General features: G+C 52.8%; 2 protein-coding genes across 6 annotated transcripts; one reads left to right on the top strand and one right to left on the bottom strand.

Moving 5' to 3' along the window:
- The first annotated feature begins 9 nt into the window (after nt 1-9).
- Syde1 (synapse defective Rho GTPase homolog 1) lies at nt 10-7,051 on the top strand. The gene is made up of 8 exons (XM_005360706.3): nt 10-136; nt 1,687-2,028; nt 2,185-2,829; nt 2,988-3,202; nt 4,080-4,206; nt 4,387-4,547; nt 5,241-5,466; nt 5,664-7,051. The coding sequence occupies exons 1-8, from the start codon at nt 49-51 to the stop codon at nt 6,059-6,061; spliced, it is 2,202 nt and encodes a 733-aa protein (XP_005360763.1). The 5' UTR covers nt 10-48; the 3' UTR covers nt 6,062-7,051.
- Nucleotides 7,050-16,448, bottom strand: Ilvbl (ilvB acetolactate synthase like). 5 transcript variants are annotated; one of them, XM_026785990.1, is made up of 16 exons: nt 16,379-16,448; nt 15,704-15,848; nt 14,145-14,346; nt 13,890-14,017; nt 13,649-13,787; nt 13,441-13,552; nt 11,830-11,929; nt 11,403-11,500; nt 11,161-11,297; nt 9,994-10,128; nt 8,443-8,557; nt 8,189-8,358; nt 8,044-8,114; nt 7,895-7,966; nt 7,587-7,692; nt 7,050-7,497 (listed from the first exon to the last, which is right to left on the bottom strand). In XM_026785990.1, the coding sequence occupies exons 2-16, from the start codon at nt 15,836-15,838 to the stop codon at nt 7,319-7,321; spliced, it is 1,899 nt and encodes a 632-aa protein (XP_026641791.1). In that variant the 5' UTR covers nt 15,839-15,848; nt 16,379-16,448; the 3' UTR covers nt 7,050-7,318. The 5 variants fall into 5 exon arrangements, with proteins under 5 accessions (XP_026641791.1, XP_013206791.1, XP_026641787.1 ...); XM_013351337.2 differs by having other exon boundaries at nt 16,237-16,440; XM_026785986.1 differs by having other exon boundaries at nt 16,244-16,440.
- Between the last annotated feature and the right edge of the window lie 2,941 nt (nt 16,449-19,389).

Raw genomic sequence — 19,389 nt, 5'->3', positions numbered from 1 at the left:
GGCGGCCGCAGCCCCGGGGCGCGTACTCGGCCGGGCCGCGGCCCCAGCATGGCCGAGCCGCTGCTCAGGAAGACCTTCTCCCGCCTGCGGGGCCGGGAGAAACTTCCTCGGAAAAAGTCAGATGCGAAGGAGCGCGGTGAGTGCGGGTGCTCGCGGGGAGGAGGAGATGGGAGCCCCGCCCGGCCTGGGGTCGTCCCCAGATCCGCGGTAGGAAACGCAGCGGAACCTGGGAGAGTAAGCCGGGGCTGATCCCTGCTGCAGGAGAGGAATATGTACCAGATCGTTGCAAGGCGGGGGTCAGCGGACCGTTATGTGGGGCAGGCCTAAGATGCCAGCCCCGCGGGTTCCTTGGGAGGCCCGGGAGCGGAGCCTCGCCCCTGACAGGAAATGGGGCCTCGACGGGACGCCTGGAGGGTGGCCGGAGGACCCGCTGTGCCACCCAGCCAGGCGGTGGGCACTGGGAGCTCTGTATGATAAGAGATGGGGGGCGCACTCCTGTTCCCGAGAAAGGTACTCCGGGGTTATACCTGTTATCGCAGCCTTTCCCCACCTCCGTGCCATCACCGCACCAGAGGGTGCAGCCGCACCTACCGTGGGCAGCCCCAAAAAACTGTCCTCCTTATTCAGAAAGGGAAACTGAGGCATGTGGCTGTTGGGTGATTTGTCCAGGGCCTGTAAACAGACTTTAAACAATCCTTTGGACTATGCCACTGATGACAGAGACGTGAAGCAGAGTGCTAGAGGGGAGGAATAGGAGGTGCTTAAATCTGGGCGTCTATTGGCAAGCAAGACAGGACCTTAGAGAAACCATAGCTGTATGGGGTAGGGAGCCTGGAAAAGAACCAGTCAAAGGAGGGAGGCCACCACACCATGAGCCTGACCCCTCCTCCCTGGCCTTTCCCAGTGAGTCCCAAGGTTCCCAGGGCCAGAGAAGGGACCCGAGTGCCCACACATAAACACACACAGGAAATCAACCATGATGTCAGGGAGAGAATGGAGCCAAGACGGGGTGGGGGTAGGGGTGCCAGGGGTGTGTGGGACACTGAGTGTAGAAACCTGGCATGGGCTGAGGAGCAAGGTCAGGGAGGACCTTGGGGCAGAATTTGGAAAATGGTAGAGGAGGCTAAATGAGAAAGAAGCCAGATCTTCTTGTCATATTTCCTGTCCTGCCTTCAATTCCGCAGCATCTCCTGGGGCAGTGAGCTGGACTGCAAATCCTATTGTCTAACACTGCTTCTCACACTGAGCTCCCTCACTCAAGCCTTGGGGGGGGGGGCACACATAATCTCCTCATAAACAGGACATGGGGCCCAAGAAAATGACTCACTTAAGACCACTCAGTGAGAAGTAACAGACATGAGACTCCAAACCGGGATTGAGAGATCTCAAGAAGGGAGACAGGGCTAAAATGACCTGAGGTTCCAAGAATATCTGACTTGGAGTCACGGCTAGTTACAGTTCTCCCTTGGAGTGCTAGGGGCTGGAGACAGGGGACCGCCAAACTAGAGACTGAGGAGGTATTGACTAGTTGCTAGGACCAAACAAAACAATAGGTCCCAAGGGGCAGCGACTTAGGCTCCCGGATGGTAACGGGCTTCGACTCTGTGAGGGCAGAAGCAAAGTAGCTTGACTGTGGCCGTGGGCCAGACTTGAGCGCTGGGTCTTACTCCCTTCGTTTTCCACCAGGCCGCCCAGCCCAGCGCTCAGAGCCCCACCCCCCAGAACCAGAGCCTCAAATCATTGAAGGGTCCCAGGCTGGAGCAGAGGGACCTCCCAGCCCAGAGGCACCTCGGAGCCCTGCTCGGGGGGCCTACCTGCAAAGCCTGGAGCCCAGCAGCCGCCGGTGGGTGCTAAGTGGAGCCAAACCACCAGAGGAGATATCTTTGGGGCCTGGGACACCTAGCAGTGGGGAGTCTGCTGGTGAGATTTGGTACAACCCCATCCCTGAAGAAGACCCCAGAGCACCAGCATCTGAGCCCTTGGGATCAAAGCCAGCCTCCTCTGATACAGAAGGCTCAATCATCCAAGGTAGGAGCAAAGCGTTACACTCATTCCCACCTGCAAGCATGCACAAACCTCACACTCCAAATCAGGGAAGCCCAAGGCTCATACCCAGCCCCCTAGGGACTACAAGCATCATACCCCAGGCCCAGGCCTGTCACCTGAGATTTGCTCTCCCTACAGGCACAGTCCCTACCAGCCCCTCTACCAAAACTTCCCGTACCAAGTCCCCAGGCCCTGCTAGGCGCCTCTCTATGAAGATGAAGAAGCTGCCAGAGCTACGGCGCCGCCTGAGCTTAAGAAGTACCCGTACTGCCCGGGAACGAGAGAGAACTGCCCCAGCGGGTTCTGTCATCAGCCGCTACCACCTGGACAGCAGCGTGGGGACTCCTGGGCAGGGATCGGTGGCCGGAGGCACTAGGAGCCCAAGGGGTGGGTACCTCAGCGATGGTGATTCTCCGGAGCGCCCTGGGGGACCACCATCACCCACTGCCTTCCGGCCCTATGAGGTGGGCTCATCAGCTCGGGCCCCTCCAGCTGCACTCTGGGGGCGTCTCAGCCTGCACCTGTATGGGCTAGGGGGTCTGCGGCCAACTCCAGGGGCCACTCCTCGAGATCTCTGCTGCCTTCTCCAAGTGGATGGGGTAGCTCGGGCCCGCACAGGGCCACTTCGAGGTGGACCAGACTTCCTGAGACTGGACCACACCTTCCACTTGGAGCTGGAGGCTGCTCGGCTGCTGCGGGCCCTGGTACTTGCATGGGATCCCGGTGTAAGGCGGCACCGGCCCTGCGCCCAGGGCACTGTGTTACTGCCAACCATCTTTCGAGGTAAGACATGGGACTTCGAGGAAGGAAAAGCAACACCAAGACCTCCCACAGCACCCAGGAGGGCTGGGCTCCACGAGGGAGGGTTGTCCCAGATGAGGGGAGCCAGAACACAAGAACCTTTGGGACAGAACTAACTCAGTCCTCCTTGCATCTTTAAGGGTGCCAGGCCCAACAATTGGCCATTCGTCTGGAGCCCCAGGGACTTCTTTATGCCAAGCTAACACTGTCTGAACAGCAAGAGGCCCCTGACACAGTGGAGCCCCGTGTCTTCGGGCTCCCTCTGCAGCTACTGGTAGAACGTGAACAGTCACCTGGCCAGGTGCCTCTCATCATTCGAAAGTGTGTGGGGCAGATCGAATGCCGCGGGCTGCGGGTGAGCATCAGTACCCTCTCCTGCTACCTCACTCCCTGGAACCCCTTCACCAACCTGAGCTGTTCTGAGATCCAACACTCACTGAGGGAAAAGAAATCCTCCCCCACAGCACCAGGACCCACGGATCGTCTGTCCATTTTATTACAGTATCTCAGCCCTCACAGAGCTCAGTCTCCTGGAGTGAGAGAGATGACAGACAGTTCGTGGATGCCAAACTGTAGCTCAGAGGGTAGTTAAGAAAGGAGGTAGCCTAGCACGGTGGTATATATGTCCCAGCACTAGAAATGCTAGGGCAAGATGGAGAATCCAAGGGCAGCTGACCAACACAGTAAGACTCTTAATAAATAAATAAATAAATAAATAAATAAATAAATAAATAAATCGAAAGGGGGTGGGGTCTGAGCTAGTCAAAGAGGGCTTCCTGGAAGATATGAACTGTGAAGTCGGAGGTGGTCCAAACTAAGGGATTTAGAAAGCTAGGTGTGTATCTGGGATGCTGGTTTTTTTCTGGTGCTGGGGGACTGAACCTAGGGCCTCGTACATGCTCAGCGAGCACTTTACCATTGAGTCACACTCCCAGCCACCTTTTTACTTTTGGAGACAGGCTTTCGCTAAGCAGCCGAGGCTGGCCTTGAGCACATTCTGTAGCCTATGGCCCAGGTGATCCTCCTGCCCTGGCTGAACTGCTGTCCTGGCTCAGGGGCACTTACGACAGTTGTTGCATCTGTGGGAAGGCAGCCAGTGAAGCTGCGTGTGAATGGTCCCACCCTCCCAGGCCAAAACAGCCACTGTCACCCTTGCCCAGACATCCAGCCCCAACCCAACAGCCCTTGCCTGTGGCTGCAGGAAGACATCCTTTCTCTGTCTGTATCCCCAGGTAGTGGGGCTGTACCGTCTGTGTGGCTCGGCAGCAGTGAAGAAAGAGCTTCGGGATGCCTTTGAGCAGGATAGTGCAGCTGTGTGCCTCTCCGAAGATGTGTACCCTGATATCAATGTCATCACAGGTCCACATAGCCCCTCTCCCCTGCCTGCTCGTGCCCTCCCCCAATGAAACCTCCTCCCTCCTCTCTGATCTTGTTCTCACTTCTTATACCTGCCCTCTTCCCACTACTACTGCCAGCCCAGTGCCCCCTCTGGTTTCAGGAGCCAGGGTGTTTTAACCAGAGGGGCCCCTCTGTCCACAGGCATCCTCAAGGATTATCTCCGGGAGCTGCCTACTCCGCTCATCACCCAACCCCTCTACCAGGTGGTGCTGGAGGCCATGGCCCAAGGACATCCAAGCAAGGCTTCCCTGGGTCCTGAGGGCACCAGAGGGCTCCTCAGCTGCCTGCCAGATGTGGAGAGAGTGAGTGACCCTGCTGGGAACATTGGGACACTATAGAGTAGTTGATAGCAGTAAAGCATTTTAGCCGTGCCTGAGATGTGGTGAGCATAAGGGATCATCACAGCAAAGCTCATGTTATTACCTGTCAGTCCCTGGATTAGGAAGCCAAGGCTCAGTCTAGTGAATTGCCCAAGGTCAAACAGCCAAGCTTGGTCCAAAACTCACCGTCTACGCAGGCATAGTGTTATGTGCCTCTACTCCTAGCACTCAAGTCAAAAGCAAGAGGCTTGAGTTGGAGACCAGCCTAAGATACATAGTTATTTCCAAGGCAGCCTGGGCTGTGTAGCAAACTGAGCCAGCAGGTCTGCCAGCCTAACACAAGGGAAGTTCCTGGCTGTGGGATCTTGAGAAAGTCCTTGAAACTGTGCTTCTGTTCATCTGTAAAATAAAATTCATGCTCATATTGCCTAACATGGAGTGGGTTGGAGTCCAAACCCTTCCAGTCCAAAGCTAAATCGTCCTTGGCCTTAATTTCAACATAATATTTGTATTCAGCAAAATACATTCCTAAATACTAACACCTCTCTATGGCTATGAGAACTTGTGCCGGAGTTTCTCCACTCGAAGCCACCCCTAAGTGTCCCACAAAGTGCAAACAGGCTCAGGTTTACCCCCTTGTGCCCCCCCCCCCCCCCCCCGCAACCCTCTCCACAGGCCACGCTGACGCTTCTCCTGGACCACCTGCGCCTCGTTTCTTCCTTCCACACCCACAACCGCATGACCCCGCAGAACTTGGCAGTGTGCTTCGGACCAGTGTTGTTGCCAGCAAGACAGACACCAGCTCGGCCGCGGCTCCGTAGCTCAGGCCCAGGCGTCACCAGCGCTGTGGACTTCAAGCGCCACATCGAAGTCCTGCATTACCTGCTACAGTCTTGGCCAGGTGAACATCGACCATTCCTATCAGCCTCCCTGACATATTTCCCTACTGGCCAATCATGGGCTGGAATTTAAGGAAGGCCACGCCCCTTGGGGTAAACTTGTAAACTTGCTTCTCTGAAGGCCAATCAGGCACCTAGATGCTACTTCCCAGCCTCACATCTCATAACCCTCTCTGTGAACCCCCCCCCCCTCCCGCAGATACCCGCCGACCACCAGAGGCCTCGGACGTAGCACCTTATTTGCGACCCAAACGACAGCCGCCTCTGCACTTGCCACTGGTGGGCCCCGAAGTGGTGACTCGGCCCCGAGGTCGCGGAGGCCCTGAAAGCCCCCCAAGCAACCGCTATGCAGGCGACTGGAGTGTGTGTGGAAGAGACTTACTGCCGCATGGACGGGACTTCCTGTCGGGGCCTGACTATGACCACGTGACAGACAGTGAGGAAGATGATGATGAGACCGGAGAGCAGAGGGGCACTACTGACTTCGAAGATGAGTTTGATGCACCCTTCAACCCACACCTGAATCTCAAAGACTTTGATGCACTCATCCTGGATCTGGAGAGAGAACTCTCCAAGCAGATCAATGTGTGTCTCTGAGTCCTTGAAGCAGGTGCTGGACTCTGGCTAATAAGGAATTGCTTCCTGGTTGCTAAGGACCAGGTTCTGGTTACTGGTGACTGGATTCCAAGTTACTAAGGCAGTGCCCTGATGACCTAAAAGGAACTGACCAGAGTTGCTCAGGCTGAGCTCCTGTGCTAAAGAGTTGCCAAGGGACCAGCCTCCTATGCTAAGAATCATTCCCAGCTTCTAGTGTCATTGTTTGGGCCCTAGTTGCAAAGACCAGGCTCTTGGCATTTTAAGCACTGATGCCATAGCCTCTCTCCTGAGCACCAGGGCTTCTCTTGCTGCCAGAGACCCTTCTGCTTGCTAGGCTGGCCTCTCTTGCCTCCCCCTTTGTAGGGGAACACCAATTACTGTGAGCATCACCCTGGGGTGTTGAGACATCCCTAGTCAACCCTCTTGCTGCTGCCAACCAAACCAGTATTAGCATCAAGCACTACACTCTGTCTCTCTAAGGACAGTCATGAGGTTCATCTTAAGGGACATGGCCCCAGACTTGGCCGCCATCTGTGAAAGGGCAGCTTAGGCCTATAGCAAAACAGCGGATTTCCCCCCAACCCTCTCTTCTAGGGAAGACCTCCAAGATGAGCCTCCAACCAGCAAGTAGAGACAGAGTCCGACCCTTCCTTTCCCCAGCAGCCCTTTCCCACCCCTGAAAAACTGAGCACTTAACCCCTCCCCTTTGGAGGGACCCCACCTGAGGTATCAGGTTGGGGGCACTTTTGGTACGGAAAATATTTATTGCCTCCATGCATGTGTGTGTCTGTGTGAGGACTTGTGTGCACTGGCCTCTCTGGAGTGGGCACGTGGAACTCTTTCAGGGCCCATAGAGTGGGATAGTATTTGCCATCCCGGGTACCCCAAAATTCCCAGAGATCAAGTGGAAGAATGAGGTCCCCTTCCAGTCTCCCCTTTCTTTTCCACTACTTCGACCTTTGTGGACAATAAATAAACCAGTATACACATGTTACGTGACTGAGTCCTTGGGCTCATGTGGCTAGGAGGTTTATTCAGTCTGTAATCGGGAGAAAAGGTGTACGGCTGAGCTGTGGAAAGAGCTGCTATCCAGGGTCACCAAGATGTCTCTTTGAGCTTTGATCCCTCCATTACCCTCTCGGAGGGTTGTGGAATTGTTGAGCCTTGCGAGAGACAAGCTCAGAGCAGGAAAGGATGAAAACTTGGGCCAGGCATAGTCCAGGTACAGAAGCAAGCATACTAACCCATACACAGGCCCTATACAGAAATGGAGCCATCTCTGAAATCGGTCCTCCCAATCAGGATGTTGACCACGACTGCATGGCCCTCCCGGCACAGCTGCTGGCCTTCACGAAGTACCCTGACCACTTGATCCTCATTGTCCCGTGACAGTATCAATCCCTGGGCCCCCAGACCTATGGCTGCCTTGTGATAATCTGAAAGAAAATAAATCAGACAGTAGCAGAGGGTCCACCAAGGAGAGTAACAGAAACCCAACTGGACATAAAATATTCTGACCCCTCACCAGTGTAAGCCAGGCTACAGGCCACGTCACTGCCCAACCTGGACACCTGTTCCCGAGAAATCTGGGTCCAGCCTGCATCATTCCCTATCAAGGCCAACACTGGTATCTGCAGGGAAAAAAAAAAAAAAAAAAGGCCAGGCGACAGCCATCAGTCCAAAGGTCTGACCAGCCACAAGACAGGACCTGTGGCCCACTGAAGGAAGCCCCCTCCCTCCTCCTCCTTCCTCCCCCCAGCCCCCACAGCTCACCCTGGATGACATATCCCAGAGCCCATATCCCATAAGCTTCCCTCAAGACAGCCCAGTCACCTTGTGTCTCACGAATGTGTCAAACTCGATGAGGCTGTAGCCAAAGGCACCATCCCCAAACAGGCACCAAACCTGGTAGGGGGGACCCAGGGCAGTTAGGGTGGTTCACAGCCCAGAAAGCATCAAGTCTCCCACATCCAGTGCCTCACCTCGGCATCCGGTTGACACAGCTTAGCCCCAAGTGCAAACCCTGCACCAACTCCCAGAGTCCCAAAGGCTCCTAGGAAGATAGGAGCAAATTGCTGTGAAGGGTCCATGCAGTGCAAGCTGCCCCAGGTGTGGGCCTTTCCTTACCAGGATCGAGCCAGCGCAGGGGCCCTCGGGGCTGTACCAAGTAGGCGGCTGTGGCCACAAAGTCCCCACCATCAACCACAAGAAGTGCGTTGTCAGGCAGGGTCTCCTCCACCTGCTGTAACACCTGCACTGGGTTCAGGTGCTGAGACACAGGCTTTGCAGCCTTGTCCCTGAAACAGGACACTGGAGGTCAGTAGGGTTGGTTGGCAATGACCTCCTCCACTCCTTACCCTTCCCACTCTACCCAGACTGACCGATAAGTCTGTTCCTTCTGCTGGTCAGCTTTCCGAAGCTCCTCAGCCCAATCTGAGGCCCATACCTGGCCCTGAAGGCCTTCCACCAGCTTGAGCATGAAGGAACCCACGTCTCCTAGAAAAGAAGAAAGCACAGCTATAGGGCCAGCTGCCAGGCAGCAGCTTCCTCCTGCCCTTTTAGCACCAGAGGCCCAAATGTAACAGGACGCCAACAGCAGCATCTCAGAGGAAAGCGGGCCAGAGGCGTTCTCAGGACAAAGCTGGTAAAGCCCCTCCAAGAGCCTTTGAGAACTGGCAAGACCTGATAAATGAGGTGCAGAGAAGTTAGAAACTTAAGCTGGCCTCATTGTCTCCCTGCCCCTCATAACCCAGAGGCACCACGTACTGTCAAGTCTGCCTCCAAAATATGTCACCCACCAAGGAAGTCTTCCAAGCCCAAGCATATGGGCACTACTTTTCTGGTTTTTTTTTTTTTATTTCATTGTTTACTTTGTGTTTTGAGACAGGGTTTCTCTATGTAGCACTGGCTAGCCTCAAACTCTCTATGTAGAACAGGTTGGCCTTAAACTCAGAAATCTACCTGCCTCTGCCTCCTTAATGGGAGGCCCGTGCCACCAAACTTACCACTCCACCCCACCCCACTCAGGCTTTTTGGGGGGGCGGGGCAAGATATCACACTGCAGTCTACGCTAGCCTTAAACTCACTATTCACCAAGGATTTGGCTCAAACTCTCAGTGGTTCTTCTGATTCCATATTGGAATTACAAGTGTGCACCACCATCACTGTCTGTAGTGGCACATTTTAATCCTTGTACTTGGTGCACAGAGGCAGGCACGTCTCTGTGAGTTCAAGGCCAGCCTGATCTACACAGTGAGTTCCAAGACAGCTAGAGCTACACAGTGAGAGCCTGATTCCAAACAAAGAAAACCTGTGTGTACTATCACAGGTGACACTGGAGTTCTTTTATTTTGACATAGATCTTGCTAAGTAAGTAAAGCCTCAAACAGGTAATCTGGTCTCTGTTCCCTCACCTCCCTGCCACCAAGTAGCTGGACTCACAGGCATGCAGCATCATTCCCTGAATGTCTAGCTCTTTCTATCAGTTCCTCCCTGCCCAGCCTGCCATCTTCCCATGCTGCTCATCAACTTCTGGGAGGGACCGACTCTAACATACAGGGTGGAATCAATTCTCTGGTTAAATCCTAAAGGACCCTGTTTCCTATGCGACAAGAGAGTCTATGTCCTTAGAATAGTGGTCAGGGTATGGCATGGAAAGCGGACAAAAATCAGGAGGGTTAGAATAACAGAGGTGCTCAGGGGCATGGGCCAGACAAAGCAGCAGCAGGCAGCATACAGGAGTTGATGACATGCAAAATCCCAAACCTCCCTCTGCAACCACCCTCCCTCCATTCCTTCAGAAGCACCTATCTGTGTCTCAGGTTGCCCCAGTGTCCCCTGGTGCAGGGGCCAGACCTGACATTCAGCTGAAGTTTCAGCAGAGGCCAGATGAAAGAAGCCATGCATGGTAGGGACCCCTGGGATATGCTCACCCTGCACAGCCTCCTGGGGCTTCCAGAAGATGTCTGAGTTGAGCAACATATCATCCCGGTTCCGATTGACAATGATGATTTTGCTCTTGCGGTTGAGAACACGACCGTAAGACAGGCGGAAATCACATACAGCTCCTGGGGTGACAGGCAGGGTGTCAGTGGGCACTACCTCACTCCTGATCCATTGTGGCACACTGAATGCAGGGCAGCCCCCCTTCCTTACATCTGTACCACTTGCAGGAACCTTACAGATGTTTACATTGGGGGTGAAAAACACCTTGCAGGGGGCGGTTTTCTACTCCGACTACGTGAGGTCCAGGGATCAAACTCAGGTTACCAGGCTTAGCAACAAGCATTTTTACCCACGAGGCCATCTGGCCAGCATGACTTTGCAGTTCTTGATTCTGGGAAGGCCTCTTGACTGGCTCTCATCAAGAAACCATGGCAAAAGCAACGGTGTGCCATACTGAGAGAAAAGGTCAAAAGGTCATGAGGGTTTGGGGGTAGCAGAAAACTCATTTAGCATGTACAAGGCCTTGGATTCTAATAGCCTCAACACCACAAGGGAAAGGAGGATTCCTACCTAGCCTGCTGGTGAGATGTAAGTAATCGTGAACTTATGATGACCCACTGATATGGGGCACCATTACAGTCCTGTACAGCCTATCAATGTTTCAGTCAGTGACAGTTCATATATACGACTGTGGTCTTGTGAATGACATGGCCCAGCAGTTTCCCAGCCAACCGCTGGCTTGTGTACACACACTCAAAATCCACCCAAGAAAACCACTTACAGACACATTTCCCAGAATGCATTCTGTGATAAAGCAGTACACAGCTGTATAGAGCAAGAGCTGACAGGGTACACCTGTCATGTGACTGACGGGATACAAAATGGCTTGTGCAAAAATGTGTGTATGACACAGCAAGTGCCCACAGGGTATGCTTGCTCTGGGGAAGCCAGGTCACAGCACAAAGCTTCAGTCTGAGGTGTTTGCTGGCTTGCGTATTCAAGCTTGTTAGAAGGCCTTTAGAAGGGGAGGGGTGGATGGGTGGATACAGAGGAGGAAGTAGGAGCGATCACAAAGGAAGGGTGCTGGGGAATGGTGCTGGACGTGAGGATGGACAAGGTTGGGGACGAAGGGAAGAATGGGAGGCCGAGCCCACCTGCCAGGACAACAACATCTGCTTTCTTCAGGGCAGCACTGCGGTTCTGCCGGATATGGAGAGGGTGGTTGCGGCCCAGCAGCCCCCGAGACATCCCCCCCAGGAAGCAAGGGACTCCTAGGGTCTCCACAGCAGCCCTGTGGGTGGGGAGAGTCCAGGTAGAACAGACGTCAGTATGACCAAGGCCGCTGGAACACCAGAGACCAAGACCATTGTTCTAAGACAGGGTGGGAACTCCTCACCTAAGCTTGTTGGCAGGGGTTGGGGGCAGCAGAGCCTGGCTCCCCAGCACCAGCAGGGGTCTCTTGGCCCGGCTCAGGATCTCCACACAGCGCTGGACCTGGGGTGACAGGTAGAGATCAAAGGGCCATCCCACAGTCTGGCAAGACAGCTAACAGGTCACATAGCACATGCCTGGAAAGCCTGAACCGAATCCCCAGAGCTTATGTCAAGGCAGAAAGAGAGAATCAATTCCACACAGTTGTATTCTGACCTCCACATGCAAGTAGTGGTATAAACACAGCACACAAACATTTTCTAAAAAATGTAAAGGGCCATCTCAGGGTTCCCACGAGCCCACAAGATTGAGGCCCAGCACTGGCCAAGAGAGAAGATCTGCTGAGGCCTTGCCAAGTGGAAGTCCTAGGCCAGGTAAGAGAGTTGATTCACCTGTTGGGGAGATGCCTGGGGAATGTCCAGGGGCAGAGGTCCCTCAGGATGAGGCTCCCAAGCTCCAACAAAGAGGTTGTTCAGGCAGTTCTGTAAGTACCTGTGAGAACAGGGAGGAACCAGTTACTAAAGTTAATACAGTATTCTGGAGGCTGAGGAAAGCCAAGGGGCCAGGAAAGGAATCAGGGACGAAAGTCATGACATAGGGACACTAAATGGCTAAGTCACCAGGTACTTATTCCTCCCTAACCACCCTAATCTGACATAGCCCCCAGACATAAAACACGAGCAGAGAATGCCTGCACAGAAACTGGACCGGTGGGTTAGACCCTGCCCCTACAGTGTCCCAGCTGTTTGAGCTTCCTCCTCTCCAAACTGGGAAAGCTTTTATAGCTACCCTCTTGGGTTATGAGGCATGCTGTGGTCTGGGAATGTAGCTCAGTGTTAAAGCCCTTGCCTGGTGCATATGAAGCCTTATATACACCACCAGAAGGGGAGGAGGCAAACATTTTGCAAAATGCTCTGTCCGTGGTAGTAATTAATGTCACCCATTCACTCTTACAGTGTTTCTCTGTCTCCCCACTCACTGGGCCACAGGCCTCAAGTTTCTAAGGCCCTGTGACATAAAAAGAAATCCTGCCCAGGTCTTGCCCTCAAAGGTCACACCGTCTCGTTAAAGACTGCCATGAGTGTCAACAAGAACCAGTCAGGGCACAGAGCTAAAGCCTGTCTCGTCTGTTTGAGTCAAGGCTGCAAGGAGCTAAGATGAGGCCAAGAACATGGGAAGCCACGGCGACACGGCTTAAAAAGGAAAGACCATCCAGCACCAGAGATACTGAGTCAAGAGGACTGACCCCAACTGTGAGCCAGCATGGGCTCCAAAACTAACTCCTATCTCATAAAAACCAATAAAAATAAAAATACATAGAGGGGAGGCAGGAAAGAGCCAGCCTTCCAAGTGACGCTGAGAGAAAGGACAGGGAGAGAAAAGGGCCAAATGACTGAAGGCCGGGAAGCCTTAAGAACAAGACTTCCGGCAGGCCTGAAGCACCTGTTGGTGATCCCAGCACTTCAGAGGCTGAGAGAGGAGGATTTTCAAGTTTCTGAACAGCCTGGGCCACACAGAGTTCTGGGCGAGAATAAGTTAAGACAAAAATCACTTTTGCTTGACCTCATCCTCAGAACAATCTTCACAAACCAGTGCACAGGAACCTGAATATCTTGTCCACTGATGACGTCCAATGGCTATCTTGCTATCTTGCGCAGAGATCTGGCCCACTAAATATCTGGGAGGGGAGGGGCAAGAACAAGCAAAGGGAGAAGCCGGAGAAGCTCAGGAATGTGGAGGTGGCAGAGGTGGAGAAAGAGGAGAAAGAAAGGAGGTAGGAAAACCTCTCAACCTCTGTGCCTTGCCTTCCCAAACCCACTAAGGTACCCTCCTGCCTTGGGACCTTTACACATGCATTGCTTTAACATGGAATGTTCTCTCCAGAGCGGGCTCCTCAGAGTTCACATGTACTCACATGAGAAAGGAGGGAGGGTGTGTGGGGGGAGAAGACTGAGAAAGAGGAGGACAATGGAGGAGGCGTGAAGGGGAATGGCACTTCTCACCAGGACACCACTTGACCCATGAAGCCCTTGGGCGGCTTGGCTGGCACCATCTCCTTCTCTACCATGAAGTAGGGATACAGCACATCCAGAGGCAGCTCCACAAACACCGGACCTGCAGGGACAGGAAGACTCCAAGCCTATGGTGCCTGCTATTGCAACCCCCAAACCCCCAGGGCCTTATTGCTATCCAGCTCCCTCCTCCACCTACCTGGGGTGCCTGACTGGGCCGCAGCCATTGCGGCCCTCAGGGTAGGTACGATGTCTCGTACCCTTCGCACAGAGGCACAAAACTTGCAAAGCGGTCTGAACAGAGACATCTGGTCAATGGCCTGGAGTGCTCCCCGTTTCTGGCAGAGAAGGGGTGGGATGGTTATTAGGTAAGCTCAGGAAGCTTTTCCTAGGGACCCTGACCACACTTAAGGACACAGCCCGCTCCTCTTACTACAAACCTGCAACAGGGTGCTGGCAGCCCCACCCAGAAGCAGGACCGGAGACTGGGCCACCTGAGCATTCTTCACTGCAGTCACTGTGTTGGTAAGGCCAGGACCAGCTGTCACTGCGGCCACGCCCACTGTCCCTGGGAGACAGAACGATGACAACCATGCCACCCTGCCTGCCAGCCATCACCCTACCCCCACACCTCTCGTGCACAGGTTCCATGTCACTGTCCCGCCAGCCCCCGGCCCTCCATATGCTACCCTTACCAGTCAGGCGGGCCACAGCATCGGCAGCAAAGACAGCAGTGACCTCATGGCGAGTGTCTACCACACGGATGCCCAGCTTCTCGCAGGCTACCAGAAGTGGGGAAATGTGCCCACCAACCAGTGTGAAGACAAAACGCACGCCATGGGCCTTGAGCACAGCCGCTACACTCTCCCCACCATGCCGAATGCTTGTCCTGTCCACCTGAGCCAGGGGAGAGAAGGAAAAAGACAGTAAGTAGCAGGCCAGCCCAGGAGCGGAGGGAGAGGACAGAACACAGATGTTGGTTAGGGACATACCACACTATAGCAAATAGTCAGGGTATGCTGTCTTAGCAAATCTTACTGTTCTCTTTTTTCCTACAGCTAAGGACACCAAGACTTTCCCAAGTGATAGAGTCCAAGAGAACCCTGTTCGTTTTGCAGCAGCACTGAGAACTGAACCCAAGGTACAGACCATGTTAGACAATCACTCTACCACTAAGCTGCCTCATGAGCCTTTTTACGTTTTAAAGGCCTCACTATGCTCCCCAGAATGGCTTTGAACCCCTGGGTCGCCTAAGCTGAGTTTGAACCTATGGTCATCTTTTCTCAGCCTACCAAGCTGCAGGCTAAGATAGGGGCTATGTTCTTACGTGGTTCTGTAGATTACATCGCCTGCTCCAGAGATACTCAACCAGTCAGGAGAAAATGAGGGCAGATCTACAGAACCCAGGGGAGCTTGGCAAGAGGCCGAAGGCCCCTGGCTTGGCCTTGTGCCTGCTTTCTGGTATCCCTGCAGGGCCTGGCACCTGGAGTGCTATTTCCAGCCAATTGCCTCCCTCTCCCTCTGCTCATGAGCCTCGTGTCCAGCTGACACGCTGCCAGCTGCCACATGCCTAGCACGGAAGTGCCTCCTGGCACAGACTGCCCTGAGCATCCAAGTCTCAGTAACGGGTAGCTTCAACTGCCACACACACACCTCAAGGTCACTGACACAGCTCCACTAGAAGAGAAAGGACTGGGTCGGGGGGCAAAAATTTCTCACAATGGAACAAGTGATTTAGAATATGACATGTGGGGTCAGCTCTTTCCAAACCTGTCATCTAGAGCAAATACTAAACTTTTCTGTAGATCGGTTTCCTCTTGCGAACACAAGGACAGAAATGATAGCACCAATTTCGATGGTAACAGATGTTAAGAAAGTCCCTCCCTCGGAAGGGCTTCGAACCATCGTGTAGCCTAGTATCAGAGCCCAGTCCCTCCCCTGCCTGCCTTCGGCCCACCAATCCCACTATGTCTAAAAAGGCCTGCTCTGTTAAAATTACTCAGGCCCCTGGGTACGGAGCTAGGCAGAGTGTGTGCTATCCAGACAGCGACAGTTTCCCCATTATCTCGAACTAGATACAAAGTCCAGAGCCCACATACAGTTTGGCAAAGGGACAAAGCTCTGTAAAGAATCTCCCAACCACTCTGAACTAGTCGCGACTCGCTTTACCCACCAGCACAGTGGATGAGCTGGAGGAGCGCCTTCAGGCCCCTCCTCCTAACCCGTAGCCCTCCTCTCCTCCTGCCGTAAGCACCTTGTGCATCAGCTGATAGAAGAGCCCCAGTCTGTGAGCGGTGCCCAGCACAGCAGCCACCAGTGTCCCAAACGCCAGGAGCAGGAACGAGGGGAAGAAACCCCCAGCAGGTGCAGCGGCCACGGGAGTCTCCATGAAGCGGAACCTAAGTAAGAAAGCACAGAGCCAGAACCTGAGCACTATAATCTAATCCGGAAGCAGGATCGTCCACCCTCTCCTGAACCACGCCCCCGAGCTGCCACGCCACGCCCACAGACGCATCTAGGCTGGGCTGAGGCCACACCCCTAGTAAGGCTAATTCCGCCCCCTGACGTCACCACCTCCAATCTAAAAGTAGGCCAGCGCAGGATCACAGCAGCATCGGAAGAGAGTTGTGGTCTCTACTCAATCTACTTGCTAGTAAACCCGTGGGCATCCCCGCCCTCCTCATCGCAGGACTCGACCTCAGCGGAGAGCCTGCTCCACGCTTACTTCTTCGAGTCGTAAGGCCACACCCCCACAGGATCGCCCAGCCCACGGCCCCCCGACCTAACTCTAGACCTTTGTCCTTCGGCCGAGATCACATTGCAGTCGGGTGCTCCTCCAACTCCACCTCACAGACACACACACCCCAACCCAAGGCCCTGTGACCTTTGCCTACTGAAAATGTCCCTGACTCCAGAGGAACTCGAGCACCTCTGGGACACGTGACTCAGGCGCGGTATTACATCCCTTTGGGCCCCTTAGCTCTGCAGCGTCCCGTAGTCCAGCGCGACGCGCGCTTGCGTACGCCGACTGGAGCCTCGTTGGCAGAGAGTCACCCGCAAGAGCCGTTTATCATTGGTCGCTTCTCTCCCTTCGCATCCAATTGGCTGACGTTGCCCCAGCTCCAAAGACACACGCAACTCTCGCCCCTTCCTGGACCACTGTGGCTTTGCATGATGTTAGAAGAATCCTTAGTGCTTGGTGTCAGCCTCGTTCAGCAACCTTCCAGATATCCCGCATCTGAGAACCCCATCACCTTTTACACACTCCGATCTTCTTCACAAGTCCCTTTCCCCAGTGTATGTCGTTTTCTTCTGTGACTTACTGAGTTTAATTAAGGCCATGTGTGTGACCAAGGCTATCTGTTAGAACCTGGGTTTATCAATGGGTATTTAACTAGAGACAGTGTAAACCAGGCATGTTGGTGCAGGCCTTTAATTCCTCTACTCTGAAGGCAGAGGCAGGAGGATTTCTGTGACCTCCTGCACATGTGTGTATACAGAGAGAGGGAGAGGGAGAGGAAAGGGAGAGGAGAGAGAGAGAGAGAGAGAGAGAGAGAGAGAGAGAGAGAGAGAGAGAAGCCTGCTCTACATAGCGAGTTCCAGGACAGGCAGGACTGCATTGGGACCAAGAAAAAAAATCATAATTTCATTGGCTGTGTCATGTCCACAAGATAATACTCCACAGCCTTTCCCTGTCTTTTGACTTGTTGTGCCCAAATCTGCGGGGTCCCCACAAAAGCCAACAAAGAGACCGAGTCCCATATGTAAAAGCAAAGAGCCTTTATTTTAATCAAGTTTGCAAACTCAGTCTCTCCCTATGTCCAACGTATTGGAATAACAGGAGAGCCCAGAGCTCAATTAGAATTGGGTTTTTATAGTAGTAAAGGTGGGGGTAAGGGGTCTCTGAGGTTCAGGACCCCTGATTGGCTGACATTTGTCTAGGGGTGTCCTGGTGAGGTGCGCTGGCAGGTGATCCTATCTACAGCGGTTGGAATGTCAGGCATTTTCTTTGGTCTGCCTTTTGGGTGGGGGCCGGGTTATCTCAGCTTGTGGTTCTTCCCTGCCACCAGGTATTGCTTCAGGGTAAACTACTGAAACTTAGACCTCTTATTTAAATTTATCAAAGGCCAGAGTCCCAGGTGTTAATGGTTGGAAGTAAAGAACTTGCCTTGGGTGACCTGACCAGACTTAGATTATCACAGCTGTGCCCCACAGACTCTTACATTCTTTGCACACATTTTCAGTATTCCCTGGTCTTTCCAGGCCCTGGTATAAACACCCTGTTTAGAGCTGAGCATAGTCACTCCTTATCAACAACCATGGTCTCTGTTTTTTGCGAAGAAAAGCTCTTATTACAGCAGAGAATAATTGCATTCGTCTACAAGCATAAACAGCTGTCCACTTCTGAGATCTCCCTCTAAGAATTCTCCCTTAAGGAAAGGTTATTTATATCTGAATCATTCCTATATTTGAATGTTACCAGTTAAGTTTCAAACCAGGGACAAAGGGTTGAGGTACCTATTTAACATACCGAAAACGGGAGACAGGCGGATCACTGTGAGTTCGAGACCAGCCTGGTCTACAGAGCTAGTTCCAGGACAGGCTCCAAAACCACAGAGAAACCCTGTCTCAAAAAACAAAAAACAAAAACAAAAAAAAAAAAAAAAAAACAAAAACAAAAACATACCAAAAACGGGCCTAGTGGTCACCATCCCTCAGTCTCTCTACCCTGAACTCTGCAGCCCAGTGGCTGGGCTGCCCTCCCCTCGAAGGCTTTTTCCTATATAATCCAGATATTTTGACTACCCAACCCTTTTTGTACCTTTGGCCTCCTGGCTGCAACGTGTTATTCCCCTCTCTCCTCTCTTCTTTCCTCTCCCCCTCTCCCCCACGGCTCAGCTCAGTCTGGTCACGTGCATTCTGAACCTCCCCAGATGTCCCGACCCCTACGTACACTCTCCTACAAATCTACAATAAACTTTCTCCCTTACCAAACCTAGGAAAAATAATTTTCTTTTCTCCCCCTTTTTTTTATTTCTTTTTTAATTCATTATTTACCATTTTTAAACTTAGTTTTTAGAGCTGAGGATATAGTTCAGAGATAAATTTGCCTAGAACAGGCAAAGCCTTGGGTACAATTTATCCCCTCCCACACACACACATAAAATACAAAACTGTTTTAGTAAAAATTACCCTATGAGTTATTTATTCTTACGAACTGTGAGCGTGTGTCTTAGTTAGGGTTTTAATTGCTGTGGGGAGACACCATGACCACAGAAACTCCAATAAAGAAGACATTTAATTGGGGTGTCTCACTCACAGAAGTTCAGTCCATTATTACCATTTCTGAGCATGATGGTTGCAGACCAACGTGGTGCTGGAATAGTAGGTGAGAGGCCTACAACTTGCAGGTGACAGGAAATCAGTTGAGCGCCACACTGAGCAAAACTCAAGCAAAAGAAATCTCAAAGCCCGCCCTCACAGTGACATACATATTTCAACAAGGTCAGACCCACCCCAACAAAGCCACACCTCTTAATAGTGCCACTCCCTACAGGGGCCAAACTACCATAGTATGCCTCCAATTTCCTCTTGAATCAAAAAAACATGTTCTTCCCGGCCACTCTCTAAGAGTTGGGATTATTCTATCGGTCTCCAAATTGGTCCTTCTCCCTTCTGTTTCTTAACTCCTTGTTATTTAGTGAGAGCTGTGAACCAAAAGGATACCACATACTTCATGAAAAGGGGGTTCCATCCCCAGTAATACACACACACAAATTCACACACACTCACACACACACACACACACACACACACACACACACACACCACAGGGGGAGGGGAGAATATTTTAGTACTAGTAGTTACTTTGTCAACTTACTATGCCGGTAGGCACATCTCCTTTAACTCTCAGCAAGGCGCAGTCAGGCAGACTTGTTA

This window comes from Microtus ochrogaster, linkage group LG3 (assembly GCF_000317375.1).
Source record: "Microtus ochrogaster isolate Prairie Vole_2 linkage group LG3, MicOch1.0, whole genome shotgun sequence".
Lineage (NCBI taxonomy): Eukaryota > Metazoa > Chordata > Mammalia > Rodentia > Cricetidae > Microtus > Microtus ochrogaster.
Note: the sequence above shows the minus strand (reverse complement) of the source record. Positions and strands in the feature narration are given on the sequence as shown.

Coding starts and splice junctions, on each gene's coding strand:
- Syde1 (XM_005360706.3), top strand. CDS start 49: ATGGCCGAGCCGCTGCTCAGGAAGACCTTCTCCCGCCTGCGGGGCCGG. Junction 2,830..2,987: donor ACTGCCAACCATCTTTCGAG/GTAAGACATGGG, acceptor TGCATCTTTAAG/GGTGCCAGGCCCAACAATTG. Junction 5,467..5,663: donor CCTGCTACAGTCTTGGCCAG/GTGAACATCGAC, acceptor CCCCTCCCGCAG/ATACCCGCCGACCACCAGAG.
- Ilvbl (XM_026785990.1), bottom strand. CDS start 15,838: ATGGAGACTCCCGTGGCCGCTGCACCTGCTGGGGGTTTCTTCCCCTCG. Junction 11,501..11,829: donor CCCAGGCATCTCCCCAACAG/GTGAATCAACTC, acceptor CTGTCACCCCAG/GTCCAGCGCTGTGTGGAGAT. Junction 8,115..8,188: donor CCTGCGCTGGCTCGATCCTG/GTAAGGAAAGGC, acceptor CTATCTTCCTAG/GAGCCTTTGGGACTCTGGGA.